Genomic DNA, 27,911 nt, shown 5'->3' on the forward strand with positions numbered 1-27,911 from the left:
ATTATGACTGCATGGTTGCTTGCTAGCGTGAACGCTGCTGAAGCTTTCCCACTGACATCATCCACACGAACGCCGAGCTTGTGGGTTCCAGAGGGCAGACCGATGTTTGACAGCATTCCCAAGTGAATTCCAAAATTCCCATGTGACCTCAGGAGGTTGAGCAGGAACTCTGGTGCTGTTTGGAAAGACATTCCAACCAGAGTTACAACAAATGCATTCCAAAGTAATACAAAACCTTCAAGCTAATGTTTCAAAATTAATTACCATGGATTTCACACCCGTATTCCTTTAAGTCAAATGTTTTTTTTTCTTTAGCACAGGAAAGCCTGTTAAATTTAAACATACTACAAATGGAGGTGTATTTGACTGACTGACAACTCTAATAACCTCCAGTGGATGCGGGGTTTGAAGGATTTGTGTGGCTCCTCAACATGCTTTTAATATGACAGATAATGCCGTTTGCGGCTTACGGTTGCTGTGTTATCATCAGTTTGCAGCGCTTGTAAACACATTTTGTCAACTTTTTTAGTTGACTTGCTCATCCCGTAATGAGTCAGCATGCTAGTCATGAGGTACATTTGTTTTTACAGCAGTTTTAAAACCATAATTACTGCGGTCTAAAACGAACGGTAACAAATGTGTGTGCAATGGACCTGATCGGCTCTGGTCACTGATGTCACTTGACGCCAAGGACGCAGCACTGAAGTTGTCATCAGTTTATATGCAGAATAGTGTTCAACCACTTTTCTGAATTCACATAAACGTCTATCCAAGAATAATCGCTTGTCTTTCTTTCACACAAACACACCAGACAACCACGGGGTAAGTGTGAATATTACCACCAAAATGGCAAACTAGTAATCTTGTGAGAAACTTTTAAATGCAGTATTGTAGTAAAATGTTGCCGCTGTTGCTTGAGCTGGGGAGGAGACAGAATTTGTGGATAGAGAAATTACATCTGGTGACATGTACAGTTTTGGAGACAACAAGGTTGTGAGTCTTTGGTGCCCAGATGTTTGGGACAAATAGTTTTGGGCAGCTTTGTCTAAATGTTTGCAGCACTGTGGGCACGTTTATTTCACGATGGGATTTTATTACTCTCAGACTGTAATAACATTGGGGAGCTCACGCTTAAGCTGTTGTCGTCTTCTCCTTTGAAACCTGGGAAGCCAGCGGGGATACAGAGGAGAGAGAGAGAGAGAGAGAGAGAGAGAGAGAGAGAGAGAGAGAGAGAGAGAGAGAGAGGAATGCTCTCCATCAGCGCGCTACTCTTTGCTCTCCCACTTGCCTGCCATGGGATGTGTAATTACTCCAAAATTAAAGTGCTTGTCCTCGTGACTGTGTGTGTGTGTGCGCACGTGTGCGCACGTGTGTGTGTATGTGTGTGTGTGTGTGTGCGCGCGCGTGCGTGTGTGTGTGCGCCTCGTAGTGCTTGTTGACCGCTCTTGACTGTGTCAACATTGTGGCCTGGACAGAACAGCCAATTTCACACAAGTGAGTCAAGGCAAGGCAGAGCTGATACGAAAACCAAACATTTTACTTAAACGGCGTTGAAAAAGCAGCTGCTCAAACCTCCTTCTCTGACTTTCTGTGATTCCTGCTGATTAATTCCTCCCTTTTCTATGGCCATCTTTCCTTTTTGCTCAGTAAATGTCAACTCTTTCTCCCTCTTTCTTCCGTCAGACCGCAGGAATGAAGAGTGACCGCCACTATTGTCACTTTCTCACACTGTAATCACTGGGTCCACAAGACACACACAGTTACACACACACGTATACAAATCCAGAGATGAGAAACATTTCAGAATACTCTTTGTACTTCCAAGTGTAGTAAACATCAAGAGTGAATATGCACTACATTACACTTTTCCTAGTGATCTTAAGAAAAAAGAACCCCATCGTGACACAATTCACAACAGGCTTGATTTACGAATAATGAGAAAAGCAAAATTGTAAATAGATAAACATTCCTAACCAGTTTGTATCATCTTGAAGTAGTAAACAAGGATTTATAGTTAAGTCACAATTTGATTTTTATGTGCTATTGAAATCCTGCTGAATTATGAGACAGCGTTATTGCATTTCGGTGGAGTCAGCAGGTCTCGTTGCTTTTATTTCCTCTGGTCTGTACAATAAACACGTTTCAAATCCTGGAGTGGGCTGGGTTTTCCACCATTAGGCAATGCTGCTGTTATAAATCACCGTCGAGGCTAATTATAGTTCATAGCTCATGCTGTTCTTCACACTAATGTTCTAGTATTTTCTGTTTACTGTTAGTTCAGATGGTGTGAAGTTTTGTAAGCTAAGTCAGGTCCCTCCACTGTGGCAACCAAAATAACTCTCCAGAGGAAACACTAAATTCAGAAGAAGTTAGCAAGTCTTTTTTTTATTTTTATTTTTTTACATTTATGTCTTTTTTATTTGAACATCATTTTTTGTGGCTTGAATCTGACAAAACATTATGTGGCGAAATGTAAGCAGAAACCACGAGTGAGGTAGAAAAATCACAGTCCTCCCTTATCTCACTCAACTTCAAATTCAAAGACATTATTTTCTGACCAGGATTATTTCTTTGTGACTCCAGAATGCAGAGAAAGTCCAGCCACATATGTTTAGCTTGATCATCTCAACTGTTACAGCAACAAAACAACAGAAAATCTGTCCAAAAACATGTTTACAAGTGCAGCATTCCAGAAAATCCACACCTTTAGTTCAGCCACAAACTCAGTCATTCATAAATACTTATTTAAGCAAAAAAAAGAAACTATATAACTGTAACCCTCCTCCTTCTGTGGCTGTTGTTAGCTGCCATTAGTTCATCCATCCATCCATTTTCTATACGGCTTATGGGGGGGTTGGAGCCTATCCCAACTGACATTGCTCGAGAGGTGGGGTTCATCCCAGTCTGTCGCAGGGCCATCAGTATTTTGCTCAAGGATACTTGGACATGGTCACTGGGGGAAGTCAGAATCAAACAAGCGACCCTTCGGTTGCTAAACGGCCACTCTACCTCCGAGCCATGCCGCCCTCTTGGCTACTGTGAGCTTCAAGCAAATTGACTGGCTCTGTCTACGTTCTGGAGTCATGAAGAATTTACGCAGGATTGAAAATCATTTTTGTGCGCTCCAGGTATGTATCAAAGTATTATTTTAAGTCTTCAATAAAAAGCAGAAAAATAAATTGTACAAATTTATCAAATGTCACAAATTCCCCAGTGTTACTCGCTACACAAAAACATGAATTGTCCTTGACTATCCGCTGCAATCTTTGTCTTTTCCACATCTGTATATGACAATGTTTCCTCTATAGACGTATTGCAGGCTGAGAAAGCATAAATACTATAAACATTTACATCCGTGTATATACAGTACACGAGTGCATATGTGCGATGTGAATCGTGGCTTGGCTTTCCCTCTACATTTCTCTCCTCAATGTGCGACTGCGTCCTTGTGTTAAACCAGCTGTGAAATGTTGAGACAGCGTTGGCACGGCGGGCTCTTCTTTCATAATAGACGACTTTGCTTAACATAGAAAGAAAAACACAGAAAGGAACTGTAATATATACTTTTGCAACATTGGAAAACACAGAATACACAGTTAAAACCTCAACTTTAGCTCAGAGAACATGTGTTTACAGCTCTTGTGTTTGAAATACAGCGTAACAAATTCCTTTGGCATAACAAGTTTTTTTTTTCATAAACTCTATTTTTCCCATGTATTTTTAGTCCAGATGCATAAAGTGATTCCTAAAATGCCATTAGACTGCAACAGCATGTGGTCTTGGCTCTCGCCAATCAGTAAATGTGACAAATTATCGCACGAGATCATTTACAAATGAACAGCAACTATGGCTAACTTGCATCTCATTAAAAATCACATAATAATTATCAATATAAATCAACTGTGAAAACCCAAATCTTAAGAAATCCCTGAGTCACATGCTCGTTGTCAAGGTGAGTCTGTACTGCTGTCACACCTCAGAGCAGCAATGTTGAATACTTCCTGTTGAGGATGCAGGAAAAAGAATCCACAAATGACCTGGTCAGTCTCATAACAAGGGTAAGAAAGAAGCCACTGTGTATGCTTTGAGCTATAATTTATTTTCTTCTTTTGCAGTCTGTGTTTGTTTTTTGGGGGCGGCTGAAACCAAAACTAAACATTTGTTTCCTCTTGGATGCTGTTCATCCCAAATGATGGGCCATTCAAATAAACCCTGGGTCACATAGCAATGACCACAATGGAGCTGCCCCTAGCACAAGGGTCACTGGAGAAATATTTCAATATCAGTGTCCCTGAGATTATTTTGCCATAAATGATTTTATAAGCAAAAACTGAACTATTGCCACTGTGTGGCAGACAAAACTTGGATCCGACTTCCCACCGCCAACGTTGGGTGCAAACGTGCGTCATGTTGGGTTGCGGTTGTGCTCAGACAACAGCAGGTTGTTGAGTTGGATGACGATGTTGGCAAAGTCAGTGAGCTCCACGAAGTCAGAGGTGATGATGTTGACTCCTCCATCCCCCGGCCTCTGAGCCTGCACCCAGGACATGATGGTTGGAAGGTTTCTGGTTCACAGGGACACAAAAGAAGAGAATTGGGCCAGTTATGAGTATTTGGGTGATATGGAAGTGTATTTACTTGAGATGAAAAAAAAAACACTGTGAAATTTCTGTGGAAAAAAAAAGCAAGTTCATGATTCTGAATGAGGACTGCACGGTGGTGCAGTGGTTCGCACTGTCACCTCACAGCAAGAAGGTTCCAGGCTCAAACACAGGATCTTTCTGTGTGAGTCTCCATGTTCTCCCTGTTCCTGTGTGGGTTCTCTCTGGTACTCCAGCTTCCTCCCACAGTCCAAAGACATCAAGAGGGGACGAGGCTGATTGATACTCTAAATTGACTGTAGGTGTGACTGTGAGTGTGAATGGTTGTCTGTCTCTATGTGTTGGCCCTGTGATGGACTGGTGACCCGTCCAGGGTGAACGCCGCCTCTCACCTGACGGCTGCTGGGATAGGCTCCAGCCCCCCCCCCCCCCCCCCCACAACCCTTAACAGGATAAGCGGAAGAAAATGAATGGATGGATGATTCCGAATGAACAGCATACACTAAAAAAAATGTCTGCTCAATCATTTTCTTGTGCTCATCATACTTTTATTTTGTGGAAAAATGGCTTAACGGCACTCCCTAGAAATCAAATATTTTTCTGGAAAACTACCTTTGTTTCACCCACGTGCAAGACATTTTGTAGAACTGTTAAAATGGGCAGTAGGCTTTGACGTCAACCCATCTGGAAGTCCACCATTTTGAATTGAATTGTTGTTTCAGTTGTTGTAGTTTTGCGTTTATTTGCCATTTTATAAAGTTGTACTTTAACACATTCCTTTTGGGGTCTTTTATCTGATACTCTCCAAATTCAAACCATGTACACTAAACTCCTTGGAAATATGAAATTGCAAAAAAAAAAATTCGGCTGCATTACACTACGTGTTTGTCATAATGACTTAGAGTATATAAAAACAAAAATAAAACGAAACAAAACATAAAAAACATCATGCAAAACCCCAAGTCTGCGTTAGCTAAAACATAAAGAGTTTAAAGTGCATAACCCGACCCCAGATCTCTCAGTTTCAGAGGGCTGAAAGAAAAGTTACACACGATATCTTGAAGATAAATTATTCTGTAACAATGTGGAGAAAATGGGAAAGACTGATGTTTCTGTGACTGTTAGCATCTATTTTTCCAATTGTTAGAAAATTTTTCCATTTCTGTTTTTGGTACACACACACACACACACACACACACACACACACACACACACACACACACATTCACTATGACTCTCAACTGTAACACTTCTTACACCCATACATTCTCTACAATGTCTAAGCCACCAGCAGAACAAAACCAGGAAGTCAGAATGTTTATCCAGCGGTGATAAACAATTCTGTTTCCTCAGAAGTGCAAAACGAGGCCACCTCCTGTCTCGCCAGAGCATCCGCTCAGGGTTTTATTCCCCAGCCTCGGTGGCTGTGCCTCTCTGATTTAAAACTAGAGTGGGTATGTATTCTAAGTCAGGATTTCCGCTGTCATTTCCACGTAGATCTAAGGCTCAACAAGCTGGATCATGGTAAAAATGTGTGCAAATAATTCAGTCCTAGCAAAGGAAATAAGATTTCTTATCTGCAAGATGAAGTGTGTTTTGGTGTAATCCACAATAGTTTGCAAATGGATAAAGAGGATTAGAGCAGATTCCCAGTAGACTAAGCCTGTGAAGTGACAGAATATCGTGGATAAATCACACTCATCCATGCTTTACAGCCATGAAGGTGGAAGTGTGTAGGTAACATGAAGTGTATTCAAATAATCAAGTTGGCTGTCATTTTTGTTCATACTAGTACATTAGTAGCATGTAATAGTGACATCTACTGGCCATGAATAAACAGATTCTCCTCTGAGGTCGTCAAAGTGCCATAAAGAGAAACTCCCTAGGTCTCAAAGCATCCCATCACATCTAGACCTCATCATCCACCTCGTCACTGACCTTTCCACCAGGTAGTTACGTAAACCCCAGACCAGGCCCTTGGCCACAGTGTTGACCCTGGGTGTGAGGATGGCCTGAGACACATGGAAGGAACCCTGCTTTGCTCTTTCCCTCAGCGTGCTTTCCAGGAACTAGCCAAACAATAAAGGTCAAACATGAGTTGTCACAAACATGAAGATAGGCAGGTGCAAATGAATGTATTGCAGGTGAGAGTCAGATAATACAAGATATTTAAGGCCAGGGAGGCTTGTTGGGATTTGCTTTCTGACCTGAATGAGTTTGCTGGGTTCGGTGGTGTTTGCCCAGGGAGCAGGGATTTTATTGCCAGGCCACATGACAGGGATGCTCTGACCTAATGTGTGATGGTAGAAGACTATTACCTGTGGAGAGAAGAAAGTAAAAAGTGTGTTGCAACCTAGTCTTCTAAAGGACTGCAGCTCCATTCCTCTCTTTTGTGGTCTTTACACTCTCTCTCTCTCTCTCTCTCTCTCTCTCTCTCTCTCCCTCTGTCTCTCGCTCCTTCTCTTTTGCCAACTAAGTCACAGATTAGGGTCAGAGGACTTCAACTGATTGTATCCAAATGACACACAAATGCGCACTAAAACCGCACATTCTTATCGGAATGCTTGCCGACCCGCTCTTCTCCACTGATATATGTGTGTCAAAAGACTTTAAGAAAGAATTCAATGAAGACATGAGGGAATGTACAAGTGTGAAGTGAGACAAAAATAGATATTTACCAAAAGATAGAGAAAGAGAGGGGGATTTTGTTGGAGATAAGTTTATGAGGATTGTAGGAAAAGACACAAAAGCAGAAGTTGACTTAAGAAAAGAGAAATGCGGTGAAAGATGGAAGGCAGGTTGAGTGATGAAACGAGTGTTAATAGGATGAAGCTGGCTGCTAATTCCTACCCTGGAGAGTCACAGCAACAGGGTTTACCCAGCCACAGTGGCTGGCCTGGGGTGTCCTACTGTATACACACACACACACACACACACACACACACACACACACACACACACACACACACACACACACACACACACACACACACACTGCTTTTACAGTAGCCAAATGAGCTAAAAGCTTACATTGCTGTGTTTGAGCTGACTGAATGAGAAAATCAAAGTTACACACCAACTTTTTGGACAAATACACTTATTTAGCATCCTTTCCAGAGCCAGACAAGAAGATATCCTTCTCTCCTCTGTTCGTACATGAACTTAGACCCAGAGGCCAGCTTCCCGCTAGTTAGTGTAGCACAATGAATGGCAGTGGTTGGGTGGGTTAGCATATTTTTTTTGCAGAAGTATTCATTGTGCGAAGCTAACTAGCAGATAGCCTCAGCTCTCAAACACACGCACGCAAAGAGGAGAAAAGGGCATTTCTCTTCTCGTCCGGCTCTGAAGAGGATGAACAATAAGCATATTTCAAGCTAATGTGTTTCTTCTAACAGCAAGTAAGAGAATACAAACACGTAGCTGTGCACTAATAATGTTGCTTATGAAAACATGAAGTACTTTGAAATATTCTATTTGCTTCAGATTTACCACCATTGAGAGACTTGGTGAGTTGAGAACAACATTTGAGTTGAAATATTTGAAAATATTTCTTTAAAAAAAAAATACTGTTGTACTGCTTATGGATGCATGAAGACCTCACCTGGGACTTCTTCTCCCAGAGGTAGTCCAGGGTGATATTCTCCACGGCACAGTTTTTACAAAGCTTACTGCCAAACACTTCCTGCAGCATGTTGATGAGGTATGTGTGGTGCTCTGGGCCCATTTCATAGTAGTGGTTGAAGTCCAGGAATATTACCTTCATCAATCAAACACCAATCAATCCATTATTAAAAACAATCCATGACAATCTCTTGCAGAGTGATGATACTATCAAATTCCAACTGTCTCTCACTTCTTTTCTGTGTCTGCTGAGGAATGAGTTGATTTCTATCAGTCCGTCTCTCACCTTTTGGGAAGAAGAGAGTGTTGGAGGTCATTTGCTGCTCGAAACAAAAATTATTGGAAGAAATATTAACTTTGTCATAAAACATTTTCCATCCCTGCTGTCTAACATGTAAATTTTTACTTTGGGGTCTATAAATCCATCTCATGATGATACGCTGTAGCTAACTGGGTGTCACAAAGCGGCGGACAACATTTGATCCCCATTCAGTGAAGTCTGTACCCGACTACCTTGTGTCCAAACAGGCCGTGGATGAAGTAGATCTCATTTCCTGGCTCGCCTGGTTTGGAGGAGACCCGCAGATCAAAGTAGCGGATCCCTGCATCCAGTTGCTCCTTAAAAGTCAGGTTCTGAAAACATTTGAGTGGAAATTGAACGAAATGCAAGTGTACAAACTATCCAAATCGTCTAAACTAGGAAGGCTAAGCTAATGCGTGATGATGAGGGTCGTACCTGGGTCATGGACCACTTCACCATAACTTTCTTGGCTAAAACGCTAAACATGGTGGCCAGGTACTTCACATACACCTTCTGATCAGGACCCACAGGAGCATGTACATCTACCCAGTAGGTGAAAGAGTCATGGGACCCTAGAGGAGAGAGGGAGGGAGAGCTGATGATGATGATGGCGAGGCATAGCATAAAAAATATCAGTAAGGCAGGAGGAAACAGGAAGATGAGAGAAAAAAATGACAAAAACAAAAACCTGCAGGTGGGATGTGGTTGCAGATACACAGAGAATCGAGATAAAACTTCATATTCTTTAATTATGTGGTTATATTAATTTCATATATACTTTATACATAATTTTCCTTTCCATCTGTCCATCCAGGGGTGATGGACAGATGGACAGCGTTACGCATGAGCAGCTCACCTGGCACAGCGAGGAGTTTGAGGGGCATGGCACTGAGTTTGGAGGGAAGCGAACCCATCCAGTCGGCATTGACGTTTCCGATCCCCGCAGGCCGAGTCTTCATGTCGGAACCAGACTAGTAACACCACCCCTTCCTCAAGAAACCGCTCTCCGTTGCAGATGTACAACCGGTGACGCGTCACCGCCATGGGCTCTTTGCAGGATAAAATTACCGTAGCTCATGATGGAATACTGTCCCGAAGAAACCTGTCCGGTTCAAAGTCTACCACCTGGACACCAAAATTTTTCCTCGTCCGGTTTCTGTGAGACCATGGGCACCAGCCAGACCAGCGGGTGGCTAATGACCGCACCTGATAATCCTCTTAGACCGACATTCCACTTGTCATCCCCCTCCTCCCCTCTTGCTTTTTACCCTTCTGTGTGTCAGTGTGTGTGAGAAGACCACCCCGCGGATGGGAACCACGAAAACACACACACACACACACACACACACACACACGGGTGACAGATGGGGAAAGTCTTCTGATTATTGGATGAAGCTGGATTTGAGTTTGGAATCTGCGTGACGTGTCTGAGGATGAATGCTCACCAAGTATTAATCTGCTAATTAAGATCATCGTGCTGAGGAGGTGATGCGCGTGACTCCCATGAATATGTGCATCAGGGGTGACCTCTTGGGCTGCTCTACTCTATTGTATTCTATTCTATTCTATTGTACTCTATTGTACTCTATTCTATTCTATTCTATGCCATTGAACTGACCCACATAAAAATATTTTGATAAATGAATGATTAAGGACATGGATAAATATATTCAGAAAATGTAAATATACATTATTTATAACTTGCACTATACATTTACATCATACATACCAGACTGCTTTTGTCATCCTCATGTGCTATACTCACAGCTTATCTTTTACAATTTGTAGAATGACATGAGAGGAGTTTTCTTTGTCCTCGAGCCTGCTGCGCCATCTGCTGGAGACTCACTGGGTGCGCTCTCATTCTGACTACTATTTCCATCATCTAACGTCCATAGTCATTGTGAAATTTACCATTCTTCATTTTTAGCATTGAAATGATAGTAAAAACTTTCATAATTTCACATTAGGTCTGAAAACCTGTGAAAATGTTTTTTTTTATCGTCGTTTTTCTTCAATAGTCGGTTGAAAACTTAAAATACAAAATCCTGCATTTACCCTATAGCATTCTAAATTTTAAACTCGGCTGTATTATGTTCAAACCCCTCAGTTAAACTACACTTCTGGCGGCCCACTCCACCGAACCCATAAGGACATCAAGTCCCATGAAGCATCGCACCCGGCAGGCTTGTCACCTGGCAGCTTAAACAAGCGTCGCGTTTGTGTGCGCGTTTCCATGGGGAACAGTCACACATACATACACACACCCACCCACATTTATATATATATATATATATACACACACACACACACACACACACACACACACTGTATCAGAGGAGCTCGGTTTGGATGTGAGTTTTATCTGAAGACAGTTCTTTATCAGCAAGTCCAGACAACGAGCGAGGACGGGGACAAGACAACACCCCACCGAATGGTGAGTTTTGACGAGGAGGGAGAGGACAGGCTGAAAGTGAAATATAGGAGCTTTCGAAGGTGACATAACGCTTGTTTATTTGATAAATGACAGTTTAATTGAGGTATAAATGTTTTTTAAGAGATTTAATTCAGTTGAATTGTTAGTTTAATTTGCAGGATATTGTTAAAAGTGCAGCAGAGTGAAGTAGTGGTGACTACATTTAGAAATCCCCGTTCTCCGTCCATGTGTGTTTCCAGCCTAATTGACCTTGAATAGCTTCCTAATGTCATGTGGCCTGGATACATCTTAATTCCCTTTAAATCCCTCCACAACAGACCGCCATATGTGAAAGCTGAGTCCTCTGGCTGGCCTCCCTCCTGTCCTTATTGTCTCAGGAAGACCTGGACATATCAAAGAAGGCTTGTTTGCAGGGGAAGGAAGATTTTCAATCATGAAAATGTATGATAAAATGACAAATCCTTTAGGCAAACGGTGATTCACTCATTAAATAGGTTTTAGGAGTATGACCAGTCCAGTTGTATGGGGGGGGGGGGGGGGGGGTTCTTGGCCCTCTTCAATGAAATAAACAATCTAGTTTTGTTTCGCCTCCCTTGGCTTCCTCGTGACTAAATTTCCTTTATTAACCCAGATAACTCAATTCAAGGATAGATGCAAATAGCTCACAGATGGATGTCACAGCCTTTCACTTAAATACTCTAAACTTATGAGGCCCACGCTTTGTTCCTGTTGTTGTTTTTTGAGGTAATTAGCGTTTTGATGGAGATTAATCTGAATGAAGAAGAAGAACCCGTATTTTGTCATTTACGCTGAGACGTTCAACCAGTTACCTGTCTTTCTGAAATTACCTAATAAGAGTTAAACAATGGTGACTTTGTGATCAAAGAATCACAGATCACTAGAAAAAATACTTAAAGAATGCATGGATACTTGAACAGCCGTCCCCGGCTTCGGCGTCATGATGTTGAGTCATGATGAATCATGAACATTCATGATGTTGAATGATCACATTGAAGTGCGATATTTATAGGTTCATAGAAAATCATTTTCAGGTCATATAATATCCTGCTGAAAAAAAGATATTTATATTTAGGTGGCAAATAAAGGAAAAAAAATGTCCAAAATGGCTAAAAGAGACCAAGACTCCAAAGATGTGTAGTCAAATCGAAGAACTTAATATTTATGAGGTGAAGAGAAATCTGATCCATGCAATCACTTGTTGCAGCATCATATTTGCTTCTTTTTGTTATGATTAAGAAATCCTGAGTGGGTTCATACAACATAGCAGTGTGCGATCACAGTGGCCCCAATCAAATCCTCTCACGCTGTGGATGCCGGTAAGCGTAATGGTGATGTAACATCCTATTTACATCCCCGTTGGTCTAATCTGCCTGGGGCAGAGCGATGTCATCTCCCCTGTGTGGTCAGGATGGAGCATCCCACTAGTGTGACACACGCATAATCCTCCTTACCGAGGGGAAAAACAAGAAGTCGTCTTAGCTATTCTACATTTTCAGATTTCTTAAAACCCCTTTTTTATACTCTCAGGAGTTGTCGAGACTGTTTTGATTGTATTCGTGCGATTTTGTGTTTACCTGCCGCTGCTGACAACGTTTACTTCTTCACAGTGAAGTCTTGCAAGGACACGGGACCCACTTTTGGCTGATCAGCCTTCCTAATGATGCCTCGGTTACTGGAAGATACCAGAATGGCTGAGGTTTGTGACTGAGGAGCCTCTCTCCCAGAACAGCTGAACTGTTTTTGTTTTTTGTTTTTTTGGTTTGGATGATGTTTTGATCAATGAGTCAGCGCCGTTTGTCTTCAACGGGTGTCGTGAATAAGAGAAGTTGATCAGCTGATGAAAGCATCTTGAGAGATGATGAATCGCTACACCACCCTGAGGCAGCTGGGTGATGGGACTTACGGCAGTGTTCTGATGGGGAGAAGCAATGAGTCTGGAGAATTTGTGGCTATTAAAAGGTGAGTAGGACGTGTTAGTAGCTCGGAAATAGACCTGATATTGTTTTGAATATGGATGGGGGCCCAAACTTAAGCTTTCATAGTTTTCTACCGGCAAAAAGCAAAGACATATTGTGTTGTTATAATGCCTTTTGTCTGTGTACCATTGTCTCTCGTGCCTCTTTTTTTTTTCTCACTCCTCAAATCAAATTTTACACTGACACCCCTGACCTAAATCCAACAGGAAGTCCACAATATGCACATGAAAGAACGACTGCGCCAATTTTGGACCCCGAGCAAACACTATCTCCTCCTAGGGTGTTAATGGAATCCCTTCTAAAAGACCTTTGTAAACACACATTACGTGTCACTACACATCAGTGCATTTGGTACAGTCGAATCTTTTATTATTTCAGCACATTGCCTGGCTAAGTGTAGCTCAGAGATGGCCCAGGTCATTGAGCTTGGCAGGCTCAAAGCAATCCAGGTCCTGAACATTGGCAAGCGCTTCTGTGGTCAGGCCACATTGGAGCAGGGCACAGTAGCTATGTGGCTATGTCAGACGACGAGAAGTTCTGTCCTGCAATCCAGGGGCTGCACCCTAGGGTGGAGTTGAGGCACTGCAGGGTGATGGCTCGTTCTTCTGCACCAGGTCAAAGTTGAGGATTGGGGCAGAGGGCTCAGCTGCTGCTGAGTGAAAGGTCCAGGTTGGTTGCTCCGCATGGCAGAGGTTTCTCTATGGTAACTTTTAACTGGTTGATTCTTCGCATAAAATCATCCTGACATTTCAGAAGAGCTTTCATTGCATGGGCTCCTCCTGGTACATGGACATGGCAGAGGACAGTTAGCACACTGACAGACAATAAACATAAAAGTGTGGCCACAGATTTCTTCTGGATCAGCAGTCTGACCTCATCACCGTGGTGGTGTGGTTCATAGGGGACCTTGGCGGGCCTTTTGGGGGAGCTGAATGAGACGCCATGGTCTTTTCCCCCATTGTCCTCCACCACTGAAAGGCATCAAAGAAATGTTTTTATGACACGTGTCTCTGTCTTTAGTTTTGTCCTTCGTGTGATCAGTGGCTGCAGTGGCTCTCTGATTAATGTCGTCGTGTATTTGAATTTCAGTTCTTACTGTCGTTCTCCAGTTTCTCTCCTCCGTTACAGTCACTGAAGTCTGACTGCGCCCCCTCAGCAGGAGGACCGATGCTGTCCTCCAACACACGTGTCTGCTCTCCAGCATAGTGATAATTTTGAATATTTCTTTCTGCTGTTCTTAGGACTCTGCTGGCAAGAGTGAGTCTTCCCCTCACAGTCCTGCTGACAACGTTCAATGTGACCCCTGGCTACACACTTTGATAGAAACGCAGCTGAACTTCAACTGACAGTCCCTCTAGAAAAACGTGATTATGCGATTGCATAATTCGCCACATAGGCAACCAAAGTCCGCACATTTATGTGGGGCTGCATTTTTTTCACCGTATAAATCGCTGATTTCCATGCAAATGTCCAAAAATATGCCAGGGTTAACAGGCTTAGAACTAAAGGTGTTAAAAACTTTGTAATAACTCAAACGGTTTGGATTCTGTGAGCCCCGAAAGTTTCTGTGCCTTACAATATAAACCACTAGGGAGGCAATCTGGAAATATACTTTGTGTCAAACTGAGGCTTCTGATGTCTAAACTATAACTCTGACCACTTTCCAACCTGTATCACTGGATTCAGGACAAATTTTCCTACTAAAATGTGAATTGTAATGTAAGATTTGGCCAAAGTCATGGGATTTATGAGGATTTTTACATGAAGAGTACTCTACAACCCTCATCAAACTGACAGGGCAAAGGAGGGAAGGAAGAGGGGGTGGGTAAAGTCAGAGTTGTCATCTTTGTGCCATTTTTGGACCCCAAACAAACGCTGAAGTCAGAGCTGTCAGCCTTAGTCTGAAAACATCCATGTGCCCGTGACTGAAGCCCTTCGACTGCGCCACACCCTGACGAGGGTGCAAAGGCCCGTTCAATGCTGCTTGAAGCTTTGATTTTATTTGTTTTTACTTATGGCGGCCAGATCGAACTTAGGGCGGCCAGATCAAACTTATGGCAGACCAGACCAATTTTTGCCCCAAGGACCCCATATTAGGCTGCCCTGTCCTACTGCAATGTCTTAGGTCTGAGTTTGCACTACATCCCATTTTCTCTCCAACTCACTCTCTCTCTAACCCACTTGGATCATTGGATAATTTGCCTTTTAGGAAAAAGATTGAAAGTGACATCTAGCTCTAATTCGGGTTTCCTGCCATCAGCAGAGGAAACGAACTCTTCGCGCGTGCGTGTGTGTGTGTGTGTGTGTGTGTGTGTTCATGTCAGCAGCTTGGCAGCAGGGCTCAATAATACATGAGTGAGCGAGGAGATGCATCCACCAGTTGAACATTTGGTTACTATGTAACACAATATGTGCGGTGACGGAGAAAGGGAGTGAAAGTAGAGGGGGTGTGTCAGGTTGCTGACATTATGGAAGGGACAACTGAAACTGGCTGGCACCCAGAGTGGAGAAAAGGATATAGGAACACACTTACATCATTCCAGGAGGAGGGAGAGGTAATACTGCTGGAAGAAGTTAAGGGTGTCAGTGTGTTACTGAGGGATTATGGTGACGATAACAAATTGAAATCATCCTGACTCCATAATATACTGCATGTGGAGCAGATGTTAGGGGCCTCTTGGGACTCTGAGATGATAATGAATTTTGCCTGTTTTGTAGGGACCTTTGACCTTTTTGGATTAAAACTGTCATCATTTCATCACTTTATGCTACAGCAGAGTTCAGGAATGAGTCTTTAAACCCAGAAACACATTAGCATGTTGAACATATGGTTCCTTGTCTCCAAGTCTGGGGGTTTTGTGAATACATTTTGAGTTTAATGCCTGTAATAATGTCTGTAGTTGACAAATTTAAGATTTTTTTTCTATGGCATAAACACATTAGTAAATAGCACGCTTGTGAATTTTAAGCTTTTGTGTAGCTTTAAAATAGTTGAAAACAAGTGGTTAAATGAGAGGAAGACATTAAAAGTCATCAAAACAGAAGTGCAAAGCTAGTTGGGGCTAGTTATGCGTCTGTGGTGTCGTTCGTTTGTTGCCTGATCAAGTGTAAAAATCCCATTGGAGTTGGATCAGGAGACCTCATGGTGATGCTAACTTCCTGGTTAGCCTAAAGAAACTCCTGCTGCACTCTTTTTGCGTGAAGTTAGTTTAATTATAAGTGTATAAATTCTAGATTTATAGCCAGAATTTTTTTTTTTTTTTTAATGTAGTCACTGTCACCATGACCTTTGACCTTTTGGGCTAAAGTTTTAGAAGTTCCCCCGAGGTGTCCTTGACATCACGTTAATGATTTAGCTGATAAAATGACATGAGCTGAAACTGGAGACACTTCATAAGAGCTGAATTATTGATGGCAACGAGACCGTCGCTCTCACGTATGTGGTTAAATGTGTGAGCTGCACACCAATGATGCACGCTGGAAATGAATGACTTGCTGCTGATTTCCTCTCATAGAATGAAGAGGAAGTTTTATTCCTGGGAAGAATGCATGAACCTCAGAGAGGTGAAGGTAATGCTACTTTCTCTTTTTTGTGCGTGAGTTGTGTGTAGTGAGGGATACATAATATTTTAATGTTTGCGTAACCCAACAGCACCGGGAATGATTGCCGCTATCTTCACGTATTTTAGAAGAGTTGAGGAAAATGTCTTCAGTGAAGAGCTCATTTTAAAAAGCTTGATATTCGGTGTAAATAACATTGAGGATGTTTTTGAAACACCAGTCTCTGAAGAAGCTGAACCACGCAAACGTTGTGAAGCTAAAGGAGGTTATCAGAGAGAACGATCACCTGTACTTTGTCTTTGAGTACATGAAGGAGAACCTCTACCAGCTCATGAAGGACAGGTAAGAAAGTAAACACCACACTTGAGAATAGACTGTAGAATCAGTGCTTTTTAGTCTGATATTATCACAGAAGTGATATTTGATCGTTCACGTACAATCCATTTTGATATTTATCACAATGTGCTCAATCTCTGACTTTTTGCAAGCAGGTTTCTGATATTTTACGCCCAGACTGTATATGTTGAACGTGTGTATGTGTTCTCTGTTTCCAGTGTATTTCACCTTTTATGCGTATGATTCAAAAACAAAACAAGCTGTTTATGAGATGAAAATGTAAGGCTTACGAGTATTCTCTTAATTTCATGTTTCCAGAAAAAAATTATTCCCCGAATCGGTGATAAGAAACATAAGCTTTCAGATATTACAAGGCCTTTCGTTTATTCACAAACATGGTAGGTGTACCGCGTCCCCTTCACGCCTTGAGTTTCCCTGTGAGTGGTTTCACTTCTGCAAGATTCACCGAGACATTGTCAAAGAAATAAGAGAACTGTAGATATAAGAATATGAACTATTTCAAACAAATTTGATGTAATCTTGTAGTTTGTGAAGCCTCCAAACACTGTCCAGTCTATTCTTCTATGACTAACAGATGTGTGGATGTCTTTTTTTTTGGGGGGGGGGGGGGCTGACCTTTTCAGGAAGAAAAAATACTCATTTTGTTTGATCAGAGAATGAATAATCTGTAATATTTCAAAATAAAACTCATTCTAAAAACATGTATTCATCTTTCCACACATCTGCTGTAGTAGGCATGCACATTTCGCACTGTTCCTTCCTTTTTAACTGCCTTTGTTGTATTTCTTTCCTCTCCGTCTCTTTGGGCTGCCGTTAGAGAGAACAAGATGTTCTCAGAGAATGAAATTAGGAACATCATGTTTCAAGTGTTATCTGGGTTGGCTTTTGTGCATAAGCATGGTAAGAAGCTTTTCTCTGTCACTCATCCTGTTCATAAAGTAGCATGACCTTTACGCTGTTGCCTTGGTTGTGCTTGATGTTGTACATTCTTGTAGTGTAGAGCCATGATTCCCAAACTGGGGTATGTGTACCTTCAGGGGTACACACAAATACATGATGGGGTACAAGAAAAAAAATCCTGTTATCCTCTAAAAATCAAAATGATACCAGGATTTGTGTGTCCCAACCCGTCATTAGTACTCCTCCTCTGATTGGCTTTTAGCCTCCTCCGTCTTCCTCCACATGCCAAAAGGCACCAGGTACTAGCCATTAGCAGAGTAGGGCAGGTCTTCTGCAGATGGTTACCCAGTGACCCGTGACCATTTCCTTCTTGTTAAACTGATCTTGCGCCACACCCAGGGGAGCAGTAGTGGGTGCAGGACACCTGCTGAAGACATGACTGTCAAAACCATATGCTCTGAGGGGTTCCAGTCCTGTGACTGACAGATAGTGTGTGCTAGCTTAGCCACTGGTGGTGTTTGCAGCACCTGTGGAGGTAGAAGGGGAACACAGCAGGAGGTTTGTATGGTTCAGGGGGTACAGGACTTTCAAATAGTTTGGGAACCACTGGTTTAAAATGACCCTTTCAGATAGAACGATTGAAAGAGTTTCCCCGTGTCTCTTCATGTTAAGAAGATATTTATTATTCTGTCTAAAAGTGTTTAAAATATCGATATGATCTTTTTTATAGGGTTCTTCCACCGAGATATGAAGCCAGAAAATTTGTTGTGTATGGGTCCTGAACTGGTCAAAATAGCAGATTTTGGACTGGCCAGAGAGATCCGCTCGAAACCTCCCTACACGGACTACGTATCAACAAGATGGTGAGAGACATCAGCAGCTGTCTAACACACTAAAGCCACCCTATGAATATGAGGGAGCACTTATGTGAGGCTTGTTTTTATTTTCTGTGACTAGGTACCGAGCGCCCGAGGTTCTGCTCAGGTCATCCACGTACAGCTCTCCCATTGACCTGTGGGCTGTTGGCTGCATCATGGCTGAACTCTACACTCTCAGACCTCTTTTCCCCGGAAACAGTGAAGTGGACGAAATCTTTAAGATCTGCCAAGTGTTAGGCACTGTCAAAAAGGTGAGCGAAAAGTCACCTGAGAGACTAAAAAGCTTAATTTGAGTTATTTAGTATTAAATAAACTTGTCATGTGATGCTTGCAACATTAAAAACACAACATATAAAATCCCTACCGCCTTTAGTTTATAAAGGTATATTGAGTATCTATTTTTTCATTTGGGTTGTAAAATAAGATCAAGATCACAACTCCTTTATTGATATGTAATCATTTGATTGTCTCCTCCATTAGGTGGATTGGCCAGAGGGTTACCAACTAGCTACTGCTATGAACTTTCGCTTCCCGCAATGCGTGCCGACTCACTTGAAGACGCTCATTCCAAATGCCAGCAATGAAGCTATCAACTTGATGAAAGACCTGCTGCAGTGGGACCCCAAGAAAAGACCCACAGCTGTACAGGTAAACAGACTCTTCAGGTCTGAAGGGTTTAACTGCCATGTTTTTCAAATGTAAATGCCACTTCACAGGAGGGAAATATGAAACGTAACACTGGATAAAACGCTAACAGAAAACCAAAAAATGTTTGTATGGTATTATAGATGGACTTTTTCTATAACAAAGTACACCCTGGACTCCAAGCAAACCTTTCGCACGAAATGTTCTATATCTGTATCTGTGAGCTTTATCTTCATATTATGTACAAGATTTAGTAATTTAGACAGTTAACCCTCCAGTGAGGCGTTTCTCTGTCTGCCTTGAGTAGGAAACACCTTTCCAGAGGGAGTGACGGTGCTTTTCCATTCTCTGCTTACACATCTCCCTGGTGTTTTAGTCTTGTTAAGATCCATCCCATCTATTTTTAGCCTATTCTTAAAAATCACCTCTGACTCATGTTTGATTTAGCCAGCAGACAAGTATGAGCATTTTATTTGTTTTGCTATGATAAATGAAATCATGATGCACTTTGACAGCATATTATTAAGAAACACCATCAAAGTTTATTAGGGTTGCATGTGCATTTGAGCAGATGTCCTTGCAGGTGTGAACGTGCACGATACATAGTGTTCTGAATGTCTTATTCATACGGACGGTCCTTCTCTTGTGCTGTGTGCAGCTTATTGTGCTATGAACAATGTTCACAGTACATTATGAATTACATCCATGTCTTTATCTGGCTAGGCCCTGCGTTACCCATACTTCCAGGTTGGACAGGTTTTAGGGCCTCGTCCTCATAGCCAGGAGGTCAAGAAGGTCCAGGCCAGACAGATAACCCAGAAGCAAGCCTTGGAGTCTAAGGTTGATCCCCAGCAGTCGTCTTCTGAGTCCAAAACCTCCATGTCCTCCTCCAGAAACCAGCAGCAGCAGCCTCTTCAGCAGATCCCCCTGCCTCAACTTGGGAGTAAACCAGCGAGCCTCAGCCATGTAGTGAGTTTTCTGTGCAAATCAGAGCTGACTGTTGGTGGTTAAGGTATGTCGTCAGTACAGTGTGACAGTTGTTGGGCACGCCCTCGACTTTCCCTCTACAGAAGGCAGCATCACTGGGCAGTGAGAACAGTGTCGGTGCTGGTGGGATGGGGGTGCTGAAGAGTGGCAGACGTCGATGGGGCCAAACGGTGGCCAAGACCTCAGACAGCTGGGAGGATTCGGACCACTCGGAAACTGCTGCCTCCAACTCCAAGAAACCCAGCTTGGGGAACGCAGAGGAGGGGAGGAGCCCAAAAGAGCAACACCCACAGTAAGGGCTGTAGTGTGTCAACCACGGACTTAAGGTAATATTTACCTGAGGAGTTTGTGGTCAACATGGAAGGTTCCAAGCTTGATGTCTCTTTTCACCATAGACACCAAAGCAGGGTATAAGTTAGGTTGTGACTACTTTTCTGATTAACAAGTTGCATCCATGGCAGAAAAACCAAACACACAAGATAGCCAAATTGGGGAACTCAAGGTTTCAAAACTAGAGTTCATCAACAATTTGACACAAAATAATGTCACTTGTCTAAAAATGTATCTGCATGGTAGATCAGACCTTTAAGCATCTGTTTTGTGTTTTTCAGGCCTAAAGAACAGAAACCGCTGTATTCCTTCAGCACAATCACCAAACTACCCAACAATGTCAAGCTTGGTCACATGGACCCCAATCTTCCAGGATCTGCTGCACGACAGCATTATCTCAGCCAGTCCCGATACCTGCCGGGTAAAACCAAACAACTAATAACAACCAGCTCGTTTTTATGGTTGCAATGACCATGGCGTTTTTTTGTGTGGCATCATTTTCCTTCTTTTTAATGTCTTTATATATGTATTTCTAATTTTTTTTTTAATTTAAGGTAGTCTGGGGAGTTGTTGTCAAGTAAGGCTAATTTTTTCAGGGAAACTGACAACAGACGGGTTTGGACAGAGAAGCACAACAGCTGACAGCAGTCTGTAGATTTAACAAGCTTTACTGACACAGGATTCCAAAATAGCTTGGCAAAATTCACGCTAGTAGGTGCAGACATTGGTCACACTAGGAGAACTATCACTATAACTGGAAAACTCAAACAGAGAAATAAACTGGCAAACAGAATAGGCAGTAAAAGGATGACAAAGACTGACAGGTAAGGCACATTGGAGCAGGGCAGGGCAGCACACAGGAGGGACACTTGACAGGACATGGGACAGGACAAGCGTTAACAATATAAAACAGGAAATGTAAATGAATTATGATGAACAAAATGCACTTGGCTCAGGGGACGAGATGTAACAAAATGATCAGAATCCTTAATTTGAAAAAGTCCTTAAAAATAATGGGTTTTTTTTGTGTTGTGAGGACAAAATGATTGAAAGGGACAAAAATTATTTGAATTATCAAAGTTTTCAGTTAGAAAGCTATAACTGGTTACCAGCAAACAGCTGCATTTCACACTGGTAGCATTTGTCTGCATCAAAGTCCAGCCACTTTTAATTATATAGTCTGAGAGCAGTGATAATCTGAGCCCGTCAGTGCCAAAAACATGACACTTTGATGGGACAAACATTGCAGCGGACAGGATAATTGCCATGTAACATTACACTGCTCAGTATTGGAATTATTCAAAACTTTGGTTCCTTGCAATCATTTGAACCTGAAAACATTGGTCCAGGTTTGGAAGAAAATGGCATTTTAATATGAAGTAAATAAAACCAGACATCATTACATTTACCTGGTTTGTCAGTAAAAATCAGACTGCTAGACAGTCGTTAATAGTCTGTTTCTCCTCCCATTACTTCTGTGTTCAGGTCTGATCAGCAAGAACCAGGCGTCCTCTGGTGAAAAGGAGATGACTGGTATGACGCTGCGGGACTTGTGGGAGAACTCCTCCAGCACTGTCAATAAACCGCTCGCCCCTATTGGAGCAGGATTATCTGTTGCCAGAGCCAACGCAGGTAAGAAGTGCTGAGGTTGTTAAGATGGGGCTGCTGGATTTTGCAGGGGTGGGAGAGTGTGTGTCTGTGTGTGTGTGTGTGTGTGTGTGTGTGGGGGGGGGGGGGGGGGTCTGGGTTCCAGATTTAAAACTGACTGAGCTAACATTTCATGCTTAAGCTGCCATGTAGTGGAAAGCTGGCTTCTGTCAGTGTTATCTATTGTTATATAATCTGCTGCCGTCCTCTCTGTGACAAAAAGGCCCTAAATGCTAATGATGCAGCTAATGTCTCCTGATCAGTAGTTACGGGGCCCCTGGACAAAGCAGTGTTTGCAGTGAGCCTGAGTGTCTGCGACTTTACAGATAGGAGACCTCTATAATTCATTTGTCATGTAGACAGACACACAATATGGCTCCCCACTGTGCTCCCTTCTTCCCTGTCTTCTACTGCTCACCTTGTCTCTCTCGTTCCATTGCTTATTCATGAGATTAGGACTGTTGCTGTAAGATCAAGTGTTCCTTAAATGGCACTCAGCTGTACCCCCCCCCCCCCCCCGTGTCCCTCCCAAGACCTCCCTCACACACACACACACACACACACACAACCACATTCAGCCTACAGAGTAGTGTGTGTGCATGTTTCACATGCATGTTTATTATTTCTTTTACTTTCCTTTAACAGCTACCACACCCTTTCATATCGCTTTTCTGTAATGCTCTCATCATTTTTCTTTCTTGTCTCTCCACTTGCATGCCTCCTTTTTTTTGCCGTGAAACTAGAAGGCTCTAAATCTGAGGACAGCAGCCCACCTGAGAAAACTGTTATTAAAGAAAAAATTGATCTCTCCAAAGGTACTTCATGTGAACTGTTGGTTGTTTAATCTTGGATATGTCCAACCTATCTACTGTAAAAAAAAATTATTTTGTATACGCACATAGTGGAACAGCTGGAGGGGAAAACAAGATAAACTAACAACCAGCATGACGGCTGATCATGCAGCAAGCTTCAGGTGTTCAGCTGCTGACTTAACACGTGAAAGAAAGCTGCTGCTAAAAGCTCAGTGGGAGGCGAGGGTACAAATACACAGTTAGACCAGAGAACTAAGAACTCCAGTGGCTAAATAGATGGTAGCAATGTTGATGTTGATGAGGGAACAATGAGCCACTTGACTAATTACGCTGATAACCATCTATGACCGCTGGTGGTGGAGCACTTCAGTGGTGTCACTTGAATTGTTGAATGACTTCAGTCACTTGTCTGTTTGCTTTCAGCAGCTCTTACATATGCACGTTCACTCGATTTGTATCAGCCAGCGCATGTGTGTGTGTGTGTGTGTGTGTGTAAGGACGTCTATTAGGAGTACATTTAATATAGATCACGAAGGGTGACCTGCAGTCTCTAGCAACTCAGTCAAACAAAATACAGGAAAAATATGTTTTGTTTTTTCTTCCCAGGGAACTTTGTCAGCGCCAAATATAACCTCTCTGGCGGCTACATCCCATCATTCCAAAAGAAAGAGGTGGGCTCAGTGGGACAGAGAATCCAGCTTGCTCCTTTAGCTGGCCAGCACGCAAGTAAGGACTTATTTTATCTTTGTACACCCAAAACACTCAAAATCGACTAAGGTTTAATCTGTGTAGAATTTTCCGTACAGAGGAAACTAGAAATGTTACCATAAAGAAGGAAACTCTAGAAGCAGGATAAAATGTAGCAATAAAAAGGTTTAAAGAAAAAATTAATTAATCACTAAAAGATAAGTACATGAAAGTATAAAAGCACAAAATGAGATTATACACCAGGATACACCAACAAGTTAAACTGTCTGAGATTAATAGTCAGTAATGGAGTCCATAAGAATGTATGAATAGATTAAATGTGAATATTGTGAACAAAGCATCATCGAAATCTGTCCAAACATTTTCTTGCCAACTCCCAAAGTAGGTCCTCTGGATCTCTGCTCCGGGACACAATCCATACCATCTCAAGGAGCTTCAAGGGGAGGTTCACTTTTTTGGACATTTGACCTTGTTTCCAGCTTACCCAGGGTGCTACCAGTCACTGGAGACAGTTTGATTCATTTGGTCTGGTCCTTCTGCCGATGCTAACTTCAATGCTAATGCTAGCACGAGTGGATAGGATCCCATCAGCCTGCCATTTAAATTACCATCTTCCACACTCCACAGCACATTCCTGGCTATTGAAGGAAAACTCCAGAATATCAATTTAAATGTGTATGTTGATAGAATAATTAGGGATAGAAAATGTTTTGTGCGTCGCGTTTCTTTCTGAGGGACGAGCCCCGAATTACAGGCGTACTTTTACCTTTCCTCTAGTAGGAAGTAGTGGGCTTACGTTACAACTGCGTTAAATCCCGACACAGGATGAGATGGCTGCTTCTGGTTAGCATTTTTGCTAACTTGATTGTGAATAAATAATGTAATTATTATCCGGACTTTGTCAAATGTATTAAGTTGTGATAAAGAAGACAAGACTTGCCATACATCAGGAAGGATATTATTGTCTTAAGTTATCTGTCTGGAAATGTTGGCCTTTCTCTTCAGCAATCTCACTAAATCTTAATCTCAGTCTCACACTGGAGATAAATCCTATTCCTCTCTTTCTTGTTTCAAACTTTCTTACTAATATTTCCATCCGCCTTTTCTCCTCTTCCCTCCTTCTTTCAGTCAATCCTTCTTCTTCTCCTGATCATAAAACAGACAAAGCCAAATCAGTAAAGGCCAAGTCCAACTCCTCTTTGAGTGAAACTAATGAAGGTATAGTCACTTCCTCATCATTGCCTGGAGGGTTTTGTTTGTGTTTTGTTTGTTTGTTTTAAGATTTTTAGAAGAAAAAGATGTGCGTTTCTTTTTTTTATTGTTTTCCTTGTCTGTTGCTTTTAACTATTTTTGAATACCTGGTTCATCTTCCTTGTTTTTATATTTTTAAATGTCTTTTCCTTTAGTTTTTGATAATTGCCTCTAGGTCTGCCTGTTGATGACTGGCTGTTTCATTCCTCCAGATTACGAGGGCTGGAAGAGGAGGACAGACAGGACCCAGATGAAGGGGACGAGCTACTCAGCTCTGGGGAAAACCTCAGGGAATCTCCTGACCAGAGCTCCGGCTGTGCAGCCCGTCCACGGCAGGGTTGACTGGACATCCAAATACGGAGGAACTCGGTAGCTCGGAGACGAGTTTTAACCACATTCAGTCGGATATCAACCTCTTGATATATGATTAGGATATGAAGGTCCAATCATCTTTTTACAAACATATATGGGGTAGCTGGTAGACTATGTAAAGTGACTTCAATGAGTAAACGATCTACTTTAAACATTTATTTTTTAAAGCAATGTTTGCCATGATGTTAAACTTGTGGAAAATTGCACTGCGTTCCCAAAGTGTGAACCAGTGTGAGCCAATTGTTCTGTTAGTGTCAGATATTCTGTCTAGGATTTAAAAATAGCACAGATTCTTTTTATTATTCAGTTGAAATACTATGTTGCTTTCCTGCTTTAATTTATTGATACTGTAGGTGACCTATAGACACTCATTTTAATGGCATCCGGGATTATTGTTTCAATTTATACCACTTCTTTTTTGGTTAAAACTTTTTGTGTTATGCAATCAATACAAGTGTTTTGTAAAAATTTTATACAAATAAAAATATGAATGTTTAAAATGTATTATTATTTGAAATAAACACAAGATGACATTCTTGTTACAGAAACATGGCTCTATATTTCACATATACACTAAGTTTAATTTTTTTTTATACAAAATGACATGAACAGTCAGAAGGAAATCACAGATGCTTCACTGGCGGCTCTTAAAACAGAATCCACATCATTTGAGATCTTCACTTCATCAAGACGCCTGGGGTTTGTTGAGCAATGCCAAACTCAGCTTCCCCACCATCAGGAGACTGCAACACAACCGCAATGTTACATTTCATTCTCAAAATTCTAATTCAAGATATTAAATCTATGGATGGAAAACTACCTCGCCCCAGCCATCAAACCAGCCGGCATGAACTTCCTGGATCCATAGAACCTCTTTCCCATGATGCCGGTCAATGCACCTGATGTAACTGGAAGATACCAGTTTCCAAAGACATGAGAAAGATGTAAAGTATGTGGTTTACACACATATTTCGAGGTCACCTACCGAGAGATACCCAAATATTATTGGGGTCATTGGAGATCTGATAGGCACCAAAACCTGCGGCACCACCAAACAGAAGACCAGCTGCCAGTGAGGGAACGCTGGCTGAGAGAACCCACACAGAAGAAGTCAGTGAATGCATCGCCACAAAAGAGGGGCAGGTGTTATGGAGTGAAGATAACAAGTTTAAGTGTTTGAAACTGGTGACCATTATTATGGGTAATTTTCCATAATTGATACTGAAGAATGCAGTTCGAATTTACCATGTCAGATGCTTAATGGTATCTTCCACTACTTTTTAAGCACTGAACACACATCATACCTGCTTTCACATAACCAATGACTCCCCCGGAGGCAACAAGCGCTGCGTATCCATATCCTACCCAGTCCACAGACATGTTAGACACCTGTCATGGACACAGAGAATAAGTAAAATAAATTCACAAATATAAAATATCGACGCAGAGCTTCTGTTCATGAACTGTCACTTACAGTTGCAAAGAAACCCGAGATGCTAACTGTAGGATGCGACACAGAACTGTTAAAGCAGAGTAGCTGAGCTAATAGGACACAACACGGGAGCATCGTCGTGGAGCTGCTCCCTCGTCTGCGTTACACAGCTTGTTACATTTGGGCTCACACAGCTGTTGTCAAGCTGTCTGGCTCAGCAGATAAGACAACATGCGAGTATTAGCATGTGCAGCGTTAGCTAGCATCGTTATCACAACACATCTGTCAACTCGTACATGCTGCTTCAACATATTTTATATTTCCTTAAGTGGGAATTAGAGTTTGTCATACATATCTACGAGGGTCGTATAGAACTGCTGGAAACACAAACATACTTACAACCTTGATCCTTCAGTTCGTCCTCTGACACTCACAGCAGCTTCCAGCGGACACTGATGATGGTTGCACATAACATTTGGCGAGAAGCCCAACGGGAAATGTAGTTCTTGTGAGCAAGGCGCGACATCTGACGAGGCAAAAATATTTAAAGAGATATGCTATGATCGCTATTACTACCAGTGAGATATTACAAATATGACAAACACCTCAAACGATTAATATTAGGGCTCATAAAACTATAAGCATAAAAGAATGAAATAAAATAGTTTACTTTCTATCGCCGCGATTAGCTTTCACATGGTTGGAGCTTAATGGTAAATGAGTTGTAACTTAATATATTAGAAATAAATCCGACATTTCGTTAACTGTCATTATTTTAGAGCCGAATAGCTGGGTGTGATAGTAATATCACATCAAAAAGCAAAACAAACGATATAAAAACATAAAAACCCAGAAACATACAAAAAAAATACAAGCTAATTTAACAAATTAACCGAGCATAACTAAAACTAATAGACCTTGACTATTATTCAAAACACGTATACACTCTCATATAGGCTATGTTTTGTCAATAGCTGGGCAACTGGTGAGTTAATTTGCTGACCAAAGACGACTACATGCGTGAGTGTGCTGAACACCTCTGACGTCACTGCTGTGCTGTATTCAAAGCTGGCA

The 27,911-nt window shown here is 41.9% G+C and overlaps 3 protein-coding genes across 9 annotated transcripts; 1 reads left to right on the top strand and 2 right to left on the bottom strand.

The window, feature by feature from the left end:
- Positions 1 to 2,417: 2,417 nt before the first annotated feature.
- On the bottom strand, positions 2,418 to 10,500 carry plcxd2 (phosphatidylinositol-specific phospholipase C, X domain containing 2). Its single transcript, XM_086191048.1, has 8 exons — positions 9,380 to 10,500; positions 8,959 to 9,095; positions 8,736 to 8,855; positions 8,455 to 8,508; positions 8,203 to 8,358; positions 6,809 to 6,919; positions 6,540 to 6,670; positions 2,418 to 4,565 (listed from the first exon to the last, which is right to left on the bottom strand). Exons 1-8 carry the CDS (start codon positions 9,480 to 9,482, stop codon positions 4,406 to 4,408), a joined length of 972 nt encoding a protein of 323 aa, XP_086047174.1. The 5' UTR covers positions 9,483 to 10,500; the 3' UTR covers positions 2,418 to 4,405.
- A 243-nt stretch (positions 10,501 to 10,743) lies between these two features.
- On the top strand, positions 10,744 to 25,941 carry mak (male germ cell-associated kinase). Of its 4 annotated transcripts, none has more exons than XM_086191012.1 (16): positions 10,744 to 10,960; positions 12,589 to 12,940; positions 16,473 to 16,527; positions 16,739 to 16,860; positions 17,693 to 17,775; positions 18,506 to 18,638; positions 18,733 to 18,904; positions 19,134 to 19,301; positions 20,022 to 20,267; positions 20,369 to 20,577; positions 20,897 to 21,036; positions 22,101 to 22,247; positions 23,009 to 23,077; positions 23,681 to 23,800; positions 24,911 to 25,000; positions 25,246 to 25,941. In XM_086191012.1, the coding sequence occupies exons 2-16, from the start codon at positions 12,837 to 12,839 to the stop codon at positions 25,404 to 25,406; spliced, it is 2,019 nt and encodes a 672-aa protein (XP_086047138.1). In that variant the 5' UTR covers positions 10,744 to 10,960; positions 12,589 to 12,836; the 3' UTR covers positions 25,407 to 25,941. The 4 variants fall into 4 exon arrangements, with proteins under 4 accessions (XP_086047138.1, XP_086047137.1, XP_086047139.1 ...); XM_086191011.1 differs by having other exon boundaries at positions 23,006 to 23,077; positions 25,246 to 25,940; XM_086191013.1 differs by lacking the exon at positions 23,009 to 23,077.
- On the bottom strand, positions 25,895 to 27,366 carry tmem14ca (transmembrane protein 14Ca). 4 transcript variants are annotated; one of them, XM_086191017.1, is made up of 5 exons: positions 27,237 to 27,366; positions 26,710 to 26,794; positions 26,391 to 26,492; positions 26,226 to 26,313; positions 25,895 to 26,148 (listed from the first exon to the last, which is right to left on the bottom strand). In XM_086191017.1, the coding sequence occupies exons 2-5, from the start codon at positions 26,783 to 26,785 to the stop codon at positions 26,091 to 26,093; spliced, it is 324 nt and encodes a 107-aa protein (XP_086047143.1). In that variant the 5' UTR covers positions 26,786 to 26,794; positions 27,237 to 27,366; the 3' UTR covers positions 25,895 to 26,090. The 4 variants fall into 4 exon arrangements, with proteins under 4 accessions (XP_086047143.1, XP_086047144.1, XP_086047145.1 ...); XM_086191018.1 differs by having other exon boundaries at positions 27,240 to 27,323; XM_086191019.1 differs by having other exon boundaries at positions 27,233 to 27,300.
- Positions 27,367 to 27,911: the final 545 nt, after the last annotated feature.

The sequence above is a fragment of the Aulostomus chinensis genome, chromosome 21 (assembly GCF_037954235.1).
Source record: "Aulostomus chinensis isolate RoL2024-O1b breed Wild chromosome 21, RoL_Achi_v1.0, whole genome shotgun sequence".
Classification (NCBI taxonomy): Eukaryota; Metazoa; Chordata; class Actinopteri; order Syngnathiformes; family Aulostomidae; genus Aulostomus; species Aulostomus chinensis.

Coding starts and splice junctions, on each gene's coding strand:
- mak (XM_086191011.1), top strand. CDS start 12,837: ATGATGAATCGCTACACCACCCTGAGGCAGCTGGGTGATGGGACTTAC. Junction 16,528..16,738: donor TGAACCTCAGAGAGGTGAAG/GTAATGCTACTT, acceptor TTGAAACACCAG/TCTCTGAAGAAGCTGAACCA. Junction 23,801..24,910: donor TTTAGCTGGCCAGCACGCAA/GTAAGGACTTAT, acceptor TCCTTCTTTCAG/TCAATCCTTCTTCTTCTCCT.
- plcxd2 (XM_086191048.1), bottom strand. CDS start 9,482: ATGAAGACTCGGCCTGCGGGGATCGGAAACGTCAATGCCGACTGGATG. Junction 9,096..9,379: donor CAAACTCCTCGCTGTGCCAG/GTGAGCTGCTCA, acceptor TCTCTCCTCTAG/GGTCCCATGACTCTTTCACC. Junction 4,566..6,539: donor CGTAACTACCTGGTGGAAAG/GTCAGTGACGAG, acceptor CCTGTGAACCAG/AAACCTTCCAACCATCATGT.
- tmem14ca (XM_086191016.1), bottom strand. CDS start 26,972: ATGCTCCCGTGTTGTGTCCTATTAGCTCAGCTACTCTGCTTTAACAGT. Junction 26,493..26,709: donor CATTGGTTATGTGAAAGCAG/GTATGATGTGTG, acceptor GGGTTCTCTCAG/CCAGCGTTCCCTCACTGGCA. Junction 26,314..26,390: donor TAATATTTGGGTATCTCTCG/GTAGGTGACCTC, acceptor GGTATCTTCCAG/TTACATCAGGTGCATTGACC.